General features: G+C 34.3%; 1 protein-coding gene across 2 annotated transcripts; it reads right to left on the minus strand.

Annotated features, from left to right (window-relative positions):
* On the minus strand, window positions 1–8,341 carry LOC130052888 (uncharacterized). 2 transcript variants are annotated; one of them, XM_056159055.1, is made up of 4 exons: window positions 8,168–8,341; window positions 7,154–7,218; window positions 6,105–6,266; window positions 1–2,296 (listed from the first exon to the last, which is right to left on the minus strand). In XM_056159055.1, exons 1-4 carry the CDS (start codon window positions 8,308–8,310, stop codon window positions 1,458–1,460), a joined length of 1,209 nt encoding a protein of 402 aa, XP_056015030.1. In that variant the 5' UTR covers window positions 8,311–8,341; the 3' UTR covers window positions 1–1,457. The 2 variants fall into 2 exon arrangements, with proteins under 2 accessions (XP_056015030.1, XP_056015031.1); XM_056159056.1 differs by lacking the exon at window positions 8,168–8,341 and adding an exon at window positions 7,829–8,156.
* Between the last annotated feature and the right edge of the window lie 5,459 nt (window positions 8,342–13,800).

Consider the following 13,800-nt stretch of genomic DNA (forward strand, 5'->3'; position numbering starts at 1 on the left):
TATATACACAACTCTGTATTAACAGTATGACAGAATCGGGAACAAAACATAATCATAAAATCATATACACTAACTTCTACTGGGAACAAGTCTAAAAGGTCCAATGAATTTATCGTTTGTCACATTTCATATAATTTGGGAGAATCCCAAGAATAGTTCTAATGAATTATTTCGTGGGGTGGTAGTGGTGGAGGGAAGTTGTGAATTGGTAGTTGTATTTTTCTAACTGTCCGCGTATAAATATTCACCTTCCAACGAACTCGCCACCTCTTACGTTGTATCTTTATAATTGTTGCAAATATGTTATAAGTATTCTGGTTTATTTCTACCTTTTATCTGAATTACGAATGCAAGATAAAGCTTGCATGTACCAGTTTTATTTAATGGATTATATCATCAGTTTAGAGTTTTCCTTCTTGAATAAGTTTTTCTTTGCCGTTGTTCAAATATGGAAATCATTACCAAATATGGAACTGGTCGATGAAGCCCAGTGGAACAGGGTTCTCTTCGTTAGTTCGAGCCCCGTTCAGGCTACGGCCGTGTCAAACCTAAGATGTAAACAGTCAGTGTAAGTAATGATTGCTCCGTCACCGAGTGCTCGGTATGTAGAAGTGAGAATCGCGATTCTTTCGAATATGACCTTGAAGATGAAGGTAACAGAAGGTTATGACACAATAAAGAAACCCTGCTGCTAAATATGCGGTCAAAAGCGCCGCTGATCATTTGTCTAAATTTGTAGTACTTCACCTATAAATGGTGACCTATCAATATGAGTAAAAGAACCAACCAACCAAACATGAAGTCAAGGCCAGATGATTTTCAGCTGTTACTTTTAACTTACAGGTCAATAGTATCTATCTTTTTAAATCTACATACTTAGAAATACTTATGATTTTTTTTTTCAAAATGCAGAAAAATCTAAATATAGCTATGAAAGTGTCGACGTTTTGTTTGTTTAACAGGACATAAATAATCACACACATTGCAGAAAACTTTGCATAACCCGTTTAAACCAAGGAAAAGCATTTCATTACATATCAGCGTGAGGCGCTATAGTTTTTCAACAAGAGCCACATGGGCCACACAGCTCACCAGAGTCATGTTGGCAGTGATAATTAAAAAAAATGCTCACGAGGTTTCAGTTCATGTGAATTAAAATGAACTTTACATCTCATATTTACATTCTCATTTATTTCTGTCGGAATTCCCAGCCGTTAGAATATAATTATTATGTTGATCTGCACGCATGTTCTTTACATTTACAGTCATTAGATAAATGGCCACCATTACAATTTGTTGGGATGTTAAAGGCACAACATTAGATATGTAAACATTTTGAAATCATTTCATGAAAATGAAAATAAAATACAGCAAAATGAATACATCCCTGAGTATATTTGGCACCCATTTATTAGCGATAACTCGAAACACGTTCGCGTAATCAGCTGATCAAAGTATCATGAGAAGACAGCATCAAGATAAGAGTTGTCTTTTTCGTCATCCATTTCATGACAAACGGCCGGACACTCCCACATGACATCATCATATGACGATGAGAGTCGAGGCGCGTTATCAGGATTTGTATGGCTTATAGTTTCTGTTGGGTTCATTTCACCTAATTCTACCACTTCTATGTAAGAATGAAATCGTTCATTACTGCTATTTTCTCTTCCCTTAGGTATTTTATGAGAATCTAAGTACGGTTGTAAGTTCTGTGGTTCGATATACGCTTCTTGTGTCACTGGTTCAACATACGTGTCACTTCCGGCTATTGGTGATAAATAAGAGTCGTTAGGTTCAGATGACAAACTGGATTCTTCTGTACCAGGTGGTTTTCGTCCCCCTGGAGTCATATTTGCCATTTCTAGACATTGATCGATTTCCTGGTAATCAGACTCCATTTGTTGATAAAAGTGGTCTTTGTTTCCGTAGTGATAAAGTCCGCCATATTTCTTTTTGTCGGTGTCACGTGATTTAACAATAGAATCAACGGGTGCATTGTAATCTTCTACTTTTCTTTTGGAAATGTTTCGCTGTGCCGATTTTGATTTCAAACACTTCTGTATGATCATAACAAGTAGAAGAACGGATATAAACCCTCCCACACCAACAATCAAATAATTGGAATTGAACTGTCCGTTTTCGGGATTACTAACGGCTATAGGCGGTTTTGTTGAAGGCAACACTGTATAGTGATTGGTTATATTGGTGGTGGATGAAACATGTGTTAAATATGGCGGTGATGTTGAGATATTCAAAATCTGATGCTGTGGAACTGTTGTAAAAACTGACGCATCTACAAATAAAATATGAATTAATGTTCATAATTCTAGTACCTTAATAATCAGTCCACTGTTTTATGTGAATGTACGCGAGTACCTAAAAACCCACTATATATGACGTTTAAATTTCTTGCAATAGATTATATTGGTATACTTTGTATACAAACCGGTAGGAACGGATAAATTCAATTTTTGATACTTTAGATTCATGGTACGTGTAATTCTTTGGCATTAGCTACGGTGTATGCTGTTAGATAATATCTACATGTAGATTCATTGAGATGCTATGAAGGTAGTGAATTATGACACTTTGACACTAGCTATGTTGCATATATATGTCGATAATGATTCCATGATACTGTGACACAATCTATGTCATGACGATACTACGTTCACAATGTCAATTTGAAGTATAGATATGACATGACTGTAATGAATTCATGGAAATACTGTGAGACTAGCTATTTCATGACGACAATATATCAATATTACAATAAAATGATACAATGATCCATTGACACAAGCTGTGTATCGTTGCGAGTATAGCAAATCCATGTTGCTTTGTTACTGGCTATGTTATGAGTATAGTTTATTCATGATAATGCTTTGACTTTAGCTGTACTATATGTATGTCAATAAAAATCATGATAATACTTTATTTTGACACTAGCTATGCTATACGGATGATAAATCCATGAAGATAGATTATTTTGACACTAGCTATGTCATGTCGATAATAAACTCATGATATTACATTATTTTGACATTAGCTATGCTATGCCGACGATAAACCCATAATGATATTATTTTGACACTAGCTATCTTATGTCGATGACAAAATTATTTTACACTAGGTATTTTATGCCATTGATAAATACATAATAATACAGCTATACTGTATGTTATGCCGATGATAAATTCATGATACATGTACTTTAATACTATAAATTCCATAAATATTTGAGAGGAATTTCTTGTCGCATAATTTCACGAGAATCAAAATTACTCGCATTTATTTTTCTCTTGCTAAAATACACGCACAGACACTTGATCAACAGTGTATTCGCGACACACACAGACACTTGATCAACAGTGTATTCGCGACACACACAGACACTTGATCAACAGTGTATTCGCGACACACACAGACACTTGATCAACAGTGTATTCGCGACACACACAGACACTTGATCAACAGTGTATTCGCGACACACACAGACACTTGATCAACAGTGTATTCGCGACACACACAGACACTTGATCAACAGTGTATTCACGACACACACACAGACACTTGATCAACAGTGTATTCGCGACACACACAGACATTTGATCAACAGTGTACTCGCGACACACACATACACGTGATCAACAGTGTATTCGCGAATCTGTGTTATCGCGATTTGACTTCAAGTTATTTCGCAATATTAAGTACTCGCGTAAAATAAGTAATCTACAGTATTGAAGGTGGTTTGATATAGATCGAAATAAAAAATATAGCATTCCCAGCTCTGATATTGGAGATGCGATGTATTTATTTGTCCTGTTTTAAATATCAGGCGATAGTATATGCCAGAAATGTTTCATACCTAGACCTACTGTCAGCAGATTCCAAAATGTATTTGCAACCAAAAATGAAACAACTACTTATGAAATTGTGTAAATAGATACAATTAAATGCCGAGGGAGTAAATGCATATAGTCTTTTCTTGTAGTTATTTATTAAGATTGGGATATACATGTATACACTCTAAAAATGGTGTTTAGATCCTAAACACAAAGTTAAACACATTTCTTGTGTACAGTTTTGAACGCGTTCTAAATCTAAACATGTTTAACACTTTCTGTGTTTAGGTTTTAAACATGTTCAACACTTCTTACGTTTAGGTTTTGAACATGTTCAACCCAATGTGTTTAGGTTTTGAACATGTTTAAATCTCTTTGTGTTTAGGTTTGGAGCACGTCTAACTAATTGTGTTTAGGTTTTGAACATGTTAATTCTTTTTATGTTTAGGTGTAGAACATGTTTAACCCTTATTATGTTTAGGTTTTGAACATGTTTACCCTTATTGTGTTTAGGTTTTGAACACGTTTACCTCTTTTGTGTTTAGGTTTTGAACATGTTTAGTTCTCCTTGTATTTAGGTTTTGACTTTGTCTCAATTACAAAATGATTTGCTAACCTTATATTTAAAACTCAATCCACAGCATTAAAGAGTCTTAAATAGTAGCTTTCTCTTCTATTATAGGAGAATAACATTGCAAAATCTAGCAAGAATATCCCTTGCATTACAAACTGTGTCTATGGGATCCATGATGTTTCAAATCGAACAATGCGGGTAAAGTGATTTCCTACACACAAAGAACACCGGAAAACACTTATAAACAGATATATTCACAAATACACAGAACAACTTACAAGGGGTTAACAAATACAATAACTACACTGCTGCACTTTCTAAAACACGTCCGATTGCCTAGAGTTCGCGGGTAAGAGAGAGAGAAAATCACGTGCAGGCTCAGAGGACTCCGAGCCCGACCAGAAATACTAAAAATCCACCCCCCAAAATCACTACACGGGTTTGGGCGGTTCTTCTCAAATTACATTGCAAGTCTATTTCTATATTCTAATTGCCGAAACAACACGGTTGACATTTCCGCGATACATGTTAAAGACAAAACCATTAAAAATCACTTATGCACATATAAGAAGTAAACTATACATGGTTAAATATCATCCGGCAAGTACAACTTCAACAATTTTTTTGTCTTTGATATGCTAGTTTTCGCATAACAGGCACTGTCACATGTTGAATTAAAAAAAAGGGGGGGGGCATCAATTGCAACTGATGTTCTCTTTCACAGGATTTAAATGAATTTTGTTCCAATGCAAAGTAAGAGTGATGCATTGGTTTAAATTAACACTAAAGGCACGTCTAATACCAGAGAAAATGAATTACACTCTTTTTTTAAATTCAATATGTATGTGTCTAGACCTGTTCAAGTTGAAATGGAATTCCAGATCAAAATCTTCTGGATACTCCTAAACTCTGCTCATTTCCAACAGGAAAGGGTTGAAGCCCATAGACGGCTCTTCTAATGGTTCCATCAATTTTGGATATCGACCTCGACAGTGTATACTTGCAATACGGCGTATGATGTACACTATGGTCACTATCGGGACCTGGTACACTATAACAGTTTGAAGTATGGCAATTCTGACATGCAATTTTTTCTGCAATTCGAATTTCATTTACAGAAGACAGGAATATTCTACATGAAGACTGTAAAACTAATGTCAACAATGTTACTAAGCTTATCATGTTCAAAACCTAAACGCATAGACGTTTAGGATTGTGTTTAGACGTTTAGGAATGTGTTTAGCAAGTGTTTAGCATGTTATTTTGTGTTTAGATACTGTATTTTTGCATAGCTAAACATGTTCTCAGTCTGAACATGTTTAGGGTAGAACATGTTTATTACACTTCGCGTTTAGGATATAAGCACAATCCTAAACACGTTTAGACCTAAACACGTTTAAAAAGTGTTCCAAACCTAAACATTGTTTTTAGAGTGTATTTATATGCATTACATGTTCATGCGTGAATATTACTCTTGAATATCTGTTTTGTATGTCATGAAAGGTGAACATAAAGAACAGTGATACATCTCATCTATGTTATTTTAACAGCGATTGGGAAAAATAAAAACTTGAAAAACGTTAATATTAGCTATGTTATAATCTGAACAGAATGGATACCCGAAGCTGTGACTGAGGCAGTATTTAATATTAGCTATGTTATAATCTGAACAGAATGGATACCTGAAGCTGTGACTGAGGCAGTATTTGTAGACAGACAACCTTTAACATGGTCACAATCTTCTGGGACACACGTAAGAGAACACAATCCTCCACAGTCCTTTCCAAATGAACCAAGAGGACAAGGTGTTTTACAAAAGTCTCCAAAATATCCAGGTACGCAAGCTGCAGATATAGTCAAGTATTATGGGAAATAAATCAAGCTTCCGGAGAAGAGACGGGTGTTAATTACTTTATTCTTTATTTTCTGATGACAAAATGCTTATGATTATAAGTTGTAATAATGAATTCATAGCGTTTTATCTTATTTTCTTCTGTTTTCAATGATTAATTTGTTTTTCTATAGTGTCAAACCAGATTCCCTGGCTATTTTTATGATAAAAAATAGTAAGTAAAGTGAAGTGTTACTAGGAAGTAAATCAAGCTATTTCCTGTTGACACAATGTTAGTAGCGGGTCTATGCTAGGGCCTCGGTGTATAGTCCATGATGGCCCGTCTTAAATGAAGTAGCAATGATTTTATGGGGCTTCTGTTTTCTTTATTTTCTATCATTATCTTTTTTTAATCACCGGATGTTGTAGTAAATTATGACGTGATTATGAGCTAAGATGTTCAGATGATAAATAAAACGTCTTATTATATTGAATTTCACAATTTAAAAAGAACGGGAAATGTTAATTATGTGCTGAAGTACAGAACAGTATAAGAGACACATACGGTGTTTTAGTCTACATAATTCTTGGGGGTAATATGCTTCCTGAAATTATTCTGCTTAATTCGTACAGGAACAGACAATCAATATCTAAAATGTTCAATATTACATGTTTTAGAATGGCTATTTATGATACGGTATTTATAATAGATAGATAGAGATTCTATTTATTTATTTGAATTAATCTTACGAACATTATTTTAAATTTTGTATCAATCAAGTAATCATTTCATCGACTGCTGATAATCGCATAGCGTATATACTCTAACTTGTCAAATGGAATTCATTTACAAAATGTGTAGCTTTGTCCCAAGGTAAATTTCAAGTGTATCAATCTTACAATTGCATTCTCCATTTTCGTCTTTCTCGTAGTTGTCGCAGCATGCACTGGATCCTGCGTCGGTCCTGAATATACATCACATGGGAATTACAGAAAATAAATCTTTTTTTGTTTTGTTTTGATTCTGTTTTAAAATATCATCTATAAATACGTCACCAGTTGAAGATGAAGTACCAGGCATTTGAACCTTGAAAAACATAGTGCTCAGAGTTGTAGCAGTGTTTGGCGAATGAACAATTTCACTATTCACGTCGTAAATTTCACGCGACCAACATACATGTACAGATGGAAACCGAAGCCAAGACCTGAGCACCTATTCACAAAATATCTTACGACTAAGATCAAAATTTACAAACACGGTAATTGCCTTATTTTTCATTTCTTGTAGACTTTCTTAATTAATATGTAAAGTACATCCATGGTTTATAAAAGTTGAATACATATTTGTGACCTTGGGCTCGGTATTTGATTATCAGACAGATTTATTTTTTTCGTCTTAGTCGTAAGATATTTTGTGAATATGGGCCCTGATCCCTAACTACTGGGCTATATGCGCCGTGAAAAAAATAACCCATAGAGTTATCTGAATGTATATGATCACGAACGTTTGCTCAAGTAGATATTTTCAAGGAAGAAAGAGTTGAGTGATTCGATGACTGAGAAATTCAATTTTACCCTGTGTTGAGGCTTGTCAACGTCATATACATAAATTATGCTAGAATGTTTAAACCCAGAGGCAGACCAATGGTTTTAAACCTGTGTGTATAATTTACTCGACAGGCAGCAATTCACTATAACGAAACAGGCAAAACAATTATTTTCAACAATTAATCTGTAAATATGAGACTGTTCTATTTACCGGTATGTTACTATAAAAACATTGTTAGTCATAAACAGAGTGAATTGTTACATCAAATTTATTTCCTCGTTCTACGCTCTAAATGCCTTTAAATGTAAACATGTTAAAATGAAGAATACATTAACAGAAAAAACAATATTCGATCTGAATTTTACCTGTTTCGAATGCAGACAGTTCTACTTTTGGTAATGGAAGATGAACACGCAAAGAGCAGAGGTAAAATTCCAACAGCTTTATAAGCCATTAAATCCAAACAAATACAGATTCTATTTAGATTCATCAAATCCAGGAAATACATCGTACAGTCAACATCAGGAAACTACGGCTTGTTGAATCGACATTTTTCTGATAAAATGGGATTGTCCTCAATATTCAGCAAATATTATCACATTTACATGTAGTGAACAATAATTCTAAAAATGTATTTTGGGATACGATAAAAGACAAAATGTTAAAATGTGTGCATGCCATCAGGGATATTTTGTATATGTGTTTTGTTAAACAGCGGTACTGAAAATGTAGATATGTTAATTCCTTAACGTAATTTCCATGTAAAACGTATACGGTAACAATTTTGATGCACCAGATGCGCATTTCGACAAATAATGTCTCTTCAGTGATGCTCAACCGAAATGTTTGAAATCCAAAATAACTATGAAGTTTTGGAGCTAAATATAGCCTAAAACAGCGTGCCAAAAAAGTGTAGCCAAATTCGTCCAAGGATAAGAGCTATGCACGAGGGAGATAATCCTTAATTTTGAAATGAATTTCTAAATTTTATAACAGCAATTAAATATACATCCGTATTTTCAAGCTAGTAACGAAGTACTAAGCTACTGGGCTGTAGAGACTCTCGGGGACTAACAGTCCACCAGCAGAGGCCTTTAATTGTATCATAGACACAGAGGCAAATATAATACATGTATTAGGAAAGAGGAATGATATTTCAACTAGAGTACTGTTTTCAAGCCCTTCCAAGTTTTTAAATCTATTCAACATTTTCAAAAATAAGGAGGGTAATCACTTATTATATTCAAGCAACCTGAGATTTGCACTATTGTTTATGTAAGCACTCTTTAGTTCTACTTCTAAGTCACTTTCTGTCTAATGTTAGATGACTTGTAATAAGTGTTTACAGTTTAGCATTTTAGTGGTATCTATATATTGGCTGAAGGAAAACGGGTCAAAAACCTATATATATATATATTGTGGTATATACTATACAATCTTGAAAAGAGGTGTGCATTATATTCGGCAAAATACGGTAACTGATTTTGGAAATGGTCAAAAAATGTTTAGGGTTGGGGGTAAAAACTAGGGACGGTCGGGTAACCGGAACCACACATATTCTTTAATTTGGCCTGTTCACTGTAGGGCTCTTGACTATAGGCAGGGTTTTAATTAAAACAAATATCTTATATACTCTCAAGTTTAATATTTTTTTTATTTGTCTGCAGAGATATTTATACAATACTACATATACATATGGTATATGCTACATCTATAATGTGAACTTGTTGTCTTACATAAAACAAAATTTTATTTATCGAAATCACAGGAAAGTTTCAAAGTGATTAGAAGCATTTCACATATTACTTAAACCTGCATTTATTATTAAGTGTGTAATAAACATGATACAATGTAAATAACAGAATAATTAATAAAATCTTACTTCTTTCTGATTTTCAATTCATTAATCACAGATCTCACAAATATCTCCATAGACTCATACATAAATATTTAATGACATTTGATTTTATTTAAAATTATCTTGATTCCAATATGCACTGCTAAATAAATTTTCTGTTTATAGAACCAAAAAAAACCTAGTAGTTAAACTAGTTACATTAATATTAATGCACACCCCCTCCCTTCAATCAATTTTATTATGGTTTTCTTTAAAAGTTAAAAAAAATGTCTAAAAACTACAATATAAATTGCTCTTACATTCTCCAGAAAAATCCTGGACCTGAATTTTACTTTGTTTGACTTAATTCAGTTTCCATCCATAATTCTATCAACTTATATGTTAGTTGTTAACCTAGAGGGTGTCACTTGAATTCCTATTAGATTTTATTCAGACATTTGTTTGCATCATACCTTTCAACTCTTTCTTTACATCTGTCTTAATATGGACACAATTTTTGTGTTTCTCAATGCATTGTCTTGTCTGCAAACACCAAACACATATATTTCATTATATTTCCTAAATATATTGTAACAGTATTTTAATCTAGAAAATTGTGCATTCAGCAAATTGATATCTTAAAAATTTCAAATTGAAAAATAGAAGTAAAATTTTATAGATTTCATCTATGAGTATTTATGCATAAGTGCATATTTCAATATCTGTTAGTGCAGGAAGATATAAAAACAATTTAACTTACCAGAATCAATGGAACATGTGTTGTCAGCTTGAGTAATGTGGCAGATCTATCGGCTTTGGAGTCACCCCCCCCCTTTCACATCTGAGTTAGATTTGTCATGTAATGGGTGACAACATGTTGTTCTTTATTCAAAGTCAATGTCCATGATTGGCATAGGCATGATGATGTCTGTTAAGTCTAGATCATAGTTAATGCACACCAGCTGTGCAGTGCAGTGAACAAAGATTCTGGAATTCACACAATTTCGGATGGACATTTAAAAATCTCAATTGTGCTGAAGTATACTTCTTGCAATCCTGATGTAAATAAACACCCTCTTTCCTTGAAATTTTCACCAAGGCTATAAATTCATCTTCCATCACTTTCCACCAATTCCATGTTGTTGTCATCTGCCTTATGAATCATTTTTCCTTACCTTCTTCCCATGAAAGTTCCACAAAGAGAGATAATTTTTTGATAAAATTTCCGAATTTCATACCCCAAATAAATGACTTTCTATTTATTTGCAACCAAATTCCCGTTTAGTAGTGATAATTTATGCATAATTCTGTGTTTTAAACCACGAAACTATTTATTTTAAACGTTTCTTGGGGTTTTATGACTCACTAAAAATAGCATTCAATTTGAAAGTTACATAATCTTACTAGTTCAAACACTATACGACTTAAATCTGGAGAATGAATTTTAAAGTTATGTTCACCAATTCAAAGGTACCGTTCAAATAGACTATGCGGAACTGAAATTATATGTGATTATTCTGCTTTTGATATTCTAATGACTAGCTGAAAATACACCATTTTTGCGTGAAATTGATGTGTATATTGTGCTAAAAATAGAACGGCCCATTAGGTGTTAGTTCGGGAGGTACTCATCGATTTTTGCCACAAAATATGATATAACTAGTAAAATACTTCTGAAATATCATAAAAAGGTCTGAAAATTTGACAACACCTTCCATAATATTTTTTTGGTTTTGCATGGTTCTATCGTAGACAGCCTCTTAACTATTATTAGCTCACCTGAAGTTGAGGTTCAAGTGAGCTTTTCTGATCAAAATTTGTCGGTTGTCGTCGTTGTCGTAAACTTTTCACAATTTTATCTTCTTCTTCAGAACTACTGGGCCAATTTCAACCAAACTTGGCCAAAAGCATCCTTGGGTGAAGGGCTTTCAAGTTTGTTCAAATGAAGGGCCATGTCCCTTTCAAAGGGGAGATAATCACAAATATGCAAAAATAAGGTGGAGTCATTTAAAAATCTTCTCAAGAACCACTGGGCCAGAAGAGCTGAAATTTACCTGAAAGCTTCCTGACATCAGATTCAAGTTTGTTTAAATCATGGCCCCCGGGGGTAGGATGGGTCCACAATAGGGGATCAAAGTTTTACATACAAATATATAGGGAAAAACTTTAAAAATCTTCTTCTCAAGAACCACTAACCCAGAAAAGCTGAGATTTACATGAAAACTTCCTGACATAATGCAGATTCAAGTTTGTTCAAATCTTGGGCCCCGGGGGTAGGAGGGGGCTACAATAGGGGATCAAAGTTTTACATACAAATATATAGGGAAAAACTTTAAAAATCTTCTCAAGAACCACTAAGCCAGAAAAGCTGATTTTTGCATGAAAACTTTCTGACATAGTGCAGATTCAAGTTTGTTTAAATCATGACCCCCGGGGGTAGGATTGGGCCACAAGGGGGATCAAAGTTTTACATACAAATATCTAGGTAAAATCTTCTTCTGAATAACCACTGAGTTAGAAAAGCTGATATTGGGGCCACAAGAGGGGCGGGGTCAAAGTTTTACATACAAATATAGGGAACATCTTTAGAAATCTTCTTCTCAAGAACCATTGGGCCAAAGAAGTTGATGTTAACATGAAAGCTTTCTGACGTAGTGTAGATTCAAGTTTGCAAAAACCATGGCTTCCAGGGGTAGTTGGGGCCATAATAAGGACTAAGGTTTTACATGCAAATATATATGAAAAGTCTTCAGATATGGGCCAAGGTGACTCAGTTGAGCGATGTGGCCCATGGGCCTCTTGTTCAAATTCTTTCCAAATTTGGTATAAAGCATCTTTCGGACAAGGGGGTTGGGGGTCAGCATATCAAGTGTAAATTTTAGGATTCCTGCACTCTTGGGGCCTTAGGAGCGGGGCACAAAATGCTCAAAATTCACAAATTTTAAAAAATCTTCTTCTCAACAACCGCACATGTTTAAGAGAAACTAAATATATAGTAATGTAGAGCTGGAAGACCTCTACCAAAATAGTGAATTTCATGATCTCCGAGGTATGGGTTCTGACCCCAGGGCAGGACCAAACTTACTGTGTAGTGTTTATGTGTAAAATACTTTAATAACAAAATATTTAGTGTTATTGATTCTAAATTGAAATTAAATGGATATTGTTAAAAAGCGTAGGTAGTCATATACTGAAATTTTAAATTTGATCATCCCCGGGGCAGGGGCTCTGACCCTAGGGTGGGGCCAAACCTAGTAAATAGTATTCATGTGTAAGTCTTCTGATACTGTATAAAATCTAAATGCATACTTAGGAATAGCAGAAAAGGATGTTCAAAAGATTTACAACCAAGGGCTTTGACTCTAGGAAAGGTCCACATTTAGTCAAATCTTTTAATGTTAATATACCTATTATAACATATAAAGCCTTTCATCAGTGTATGCACTTTTAAGGGCATTGAAGTTTTTAGAACAGGATTTTTTTCTAGAATCAATAGCCTTTGGGAGTAGTGATACTTTTGACCTAGTACTCGGGTGACCGCTAAGACATGTTGGCCTCTTGCTGTTCTACTAAAAAGTTTTTACGTGGATTTAGCAAGTATTGGCCGGTTAATCGAAGTGGATATTGAGGAATTTGTTGACATTTCATATTTTTCAGGTTTTGACACCAACTATATAAATATATCGTATGTAGAATAATTTGCCATATACATGTATATGTTGAATGATTTATTGATGTTTCTTCTTATATTCAGGTTTTGGAGCAGGCATCTCTCTACGAAACAACATGAAAACCACTGTAGATATAGGGATGGGACAGAAACTTGTGTATGTAACTCTGTCTCTTACATTGACAATGGTTGTAGAAAACTTCAAGATTCCGTCAACATCCCCAGTATTCTACGTGATCGGATTCGTCAAATTCAACATAATGATGATTGGCATTGTGTTTATTATACCGTATCTTGTGTTTACAAATAAAAAGAAGAAAAACTAGTGAACATCACTTAGTGTATGGTGTGGTGGCATACGTCCATCATTGAAGGGATGTATCATGGTATGGCATCGTCCGTCCGTCTGTTCGGACCTTGTGGCCAGGATACAGACCGAACTATAAGCTCTAGGATTTTACAATTTGGTACGTTTGATCATCTTGAGTAGA

Source organism: Ostrea edulis, chromosome 3 (genome assembly GCF_947568905.1).
Source record: "Ostrea edulis chromosome 3, xbOstEdul1.1, whole genome shotgun sequence".
Taxonomy (NCBI): domain Eukaryota; kingdom Metazoa; phylum Mollusca; class Bivalvia; order Ostreida; family Ostreidae; genus Ostrea; species Ostrea edulis.

Bases quoted from the DNA above. Each gene is read 5' to 3' on its own strand.
- LOC130052888 (XM_056159055.1), bottom strand. From the start codon at position 8,310: ATGTATTTCCTGGATTTGATGAATCTAAATAGAATCTGTATTTGTTTG. The intron at 6,267-7,153 runs GTAAGATTGATA...CTATATCTGCAG, and splicing joins CGAAAATGGAGAATGCAATT to CTTGCGTACCTGGATATTTT. The intron at 2,297-6,104 runs GTATCCATTCTG...TTTTATTTGTAG, and splicing joins TGCCTCAGTCACAGCTTCAG to ATGCGTCAGTTTTTACAACA.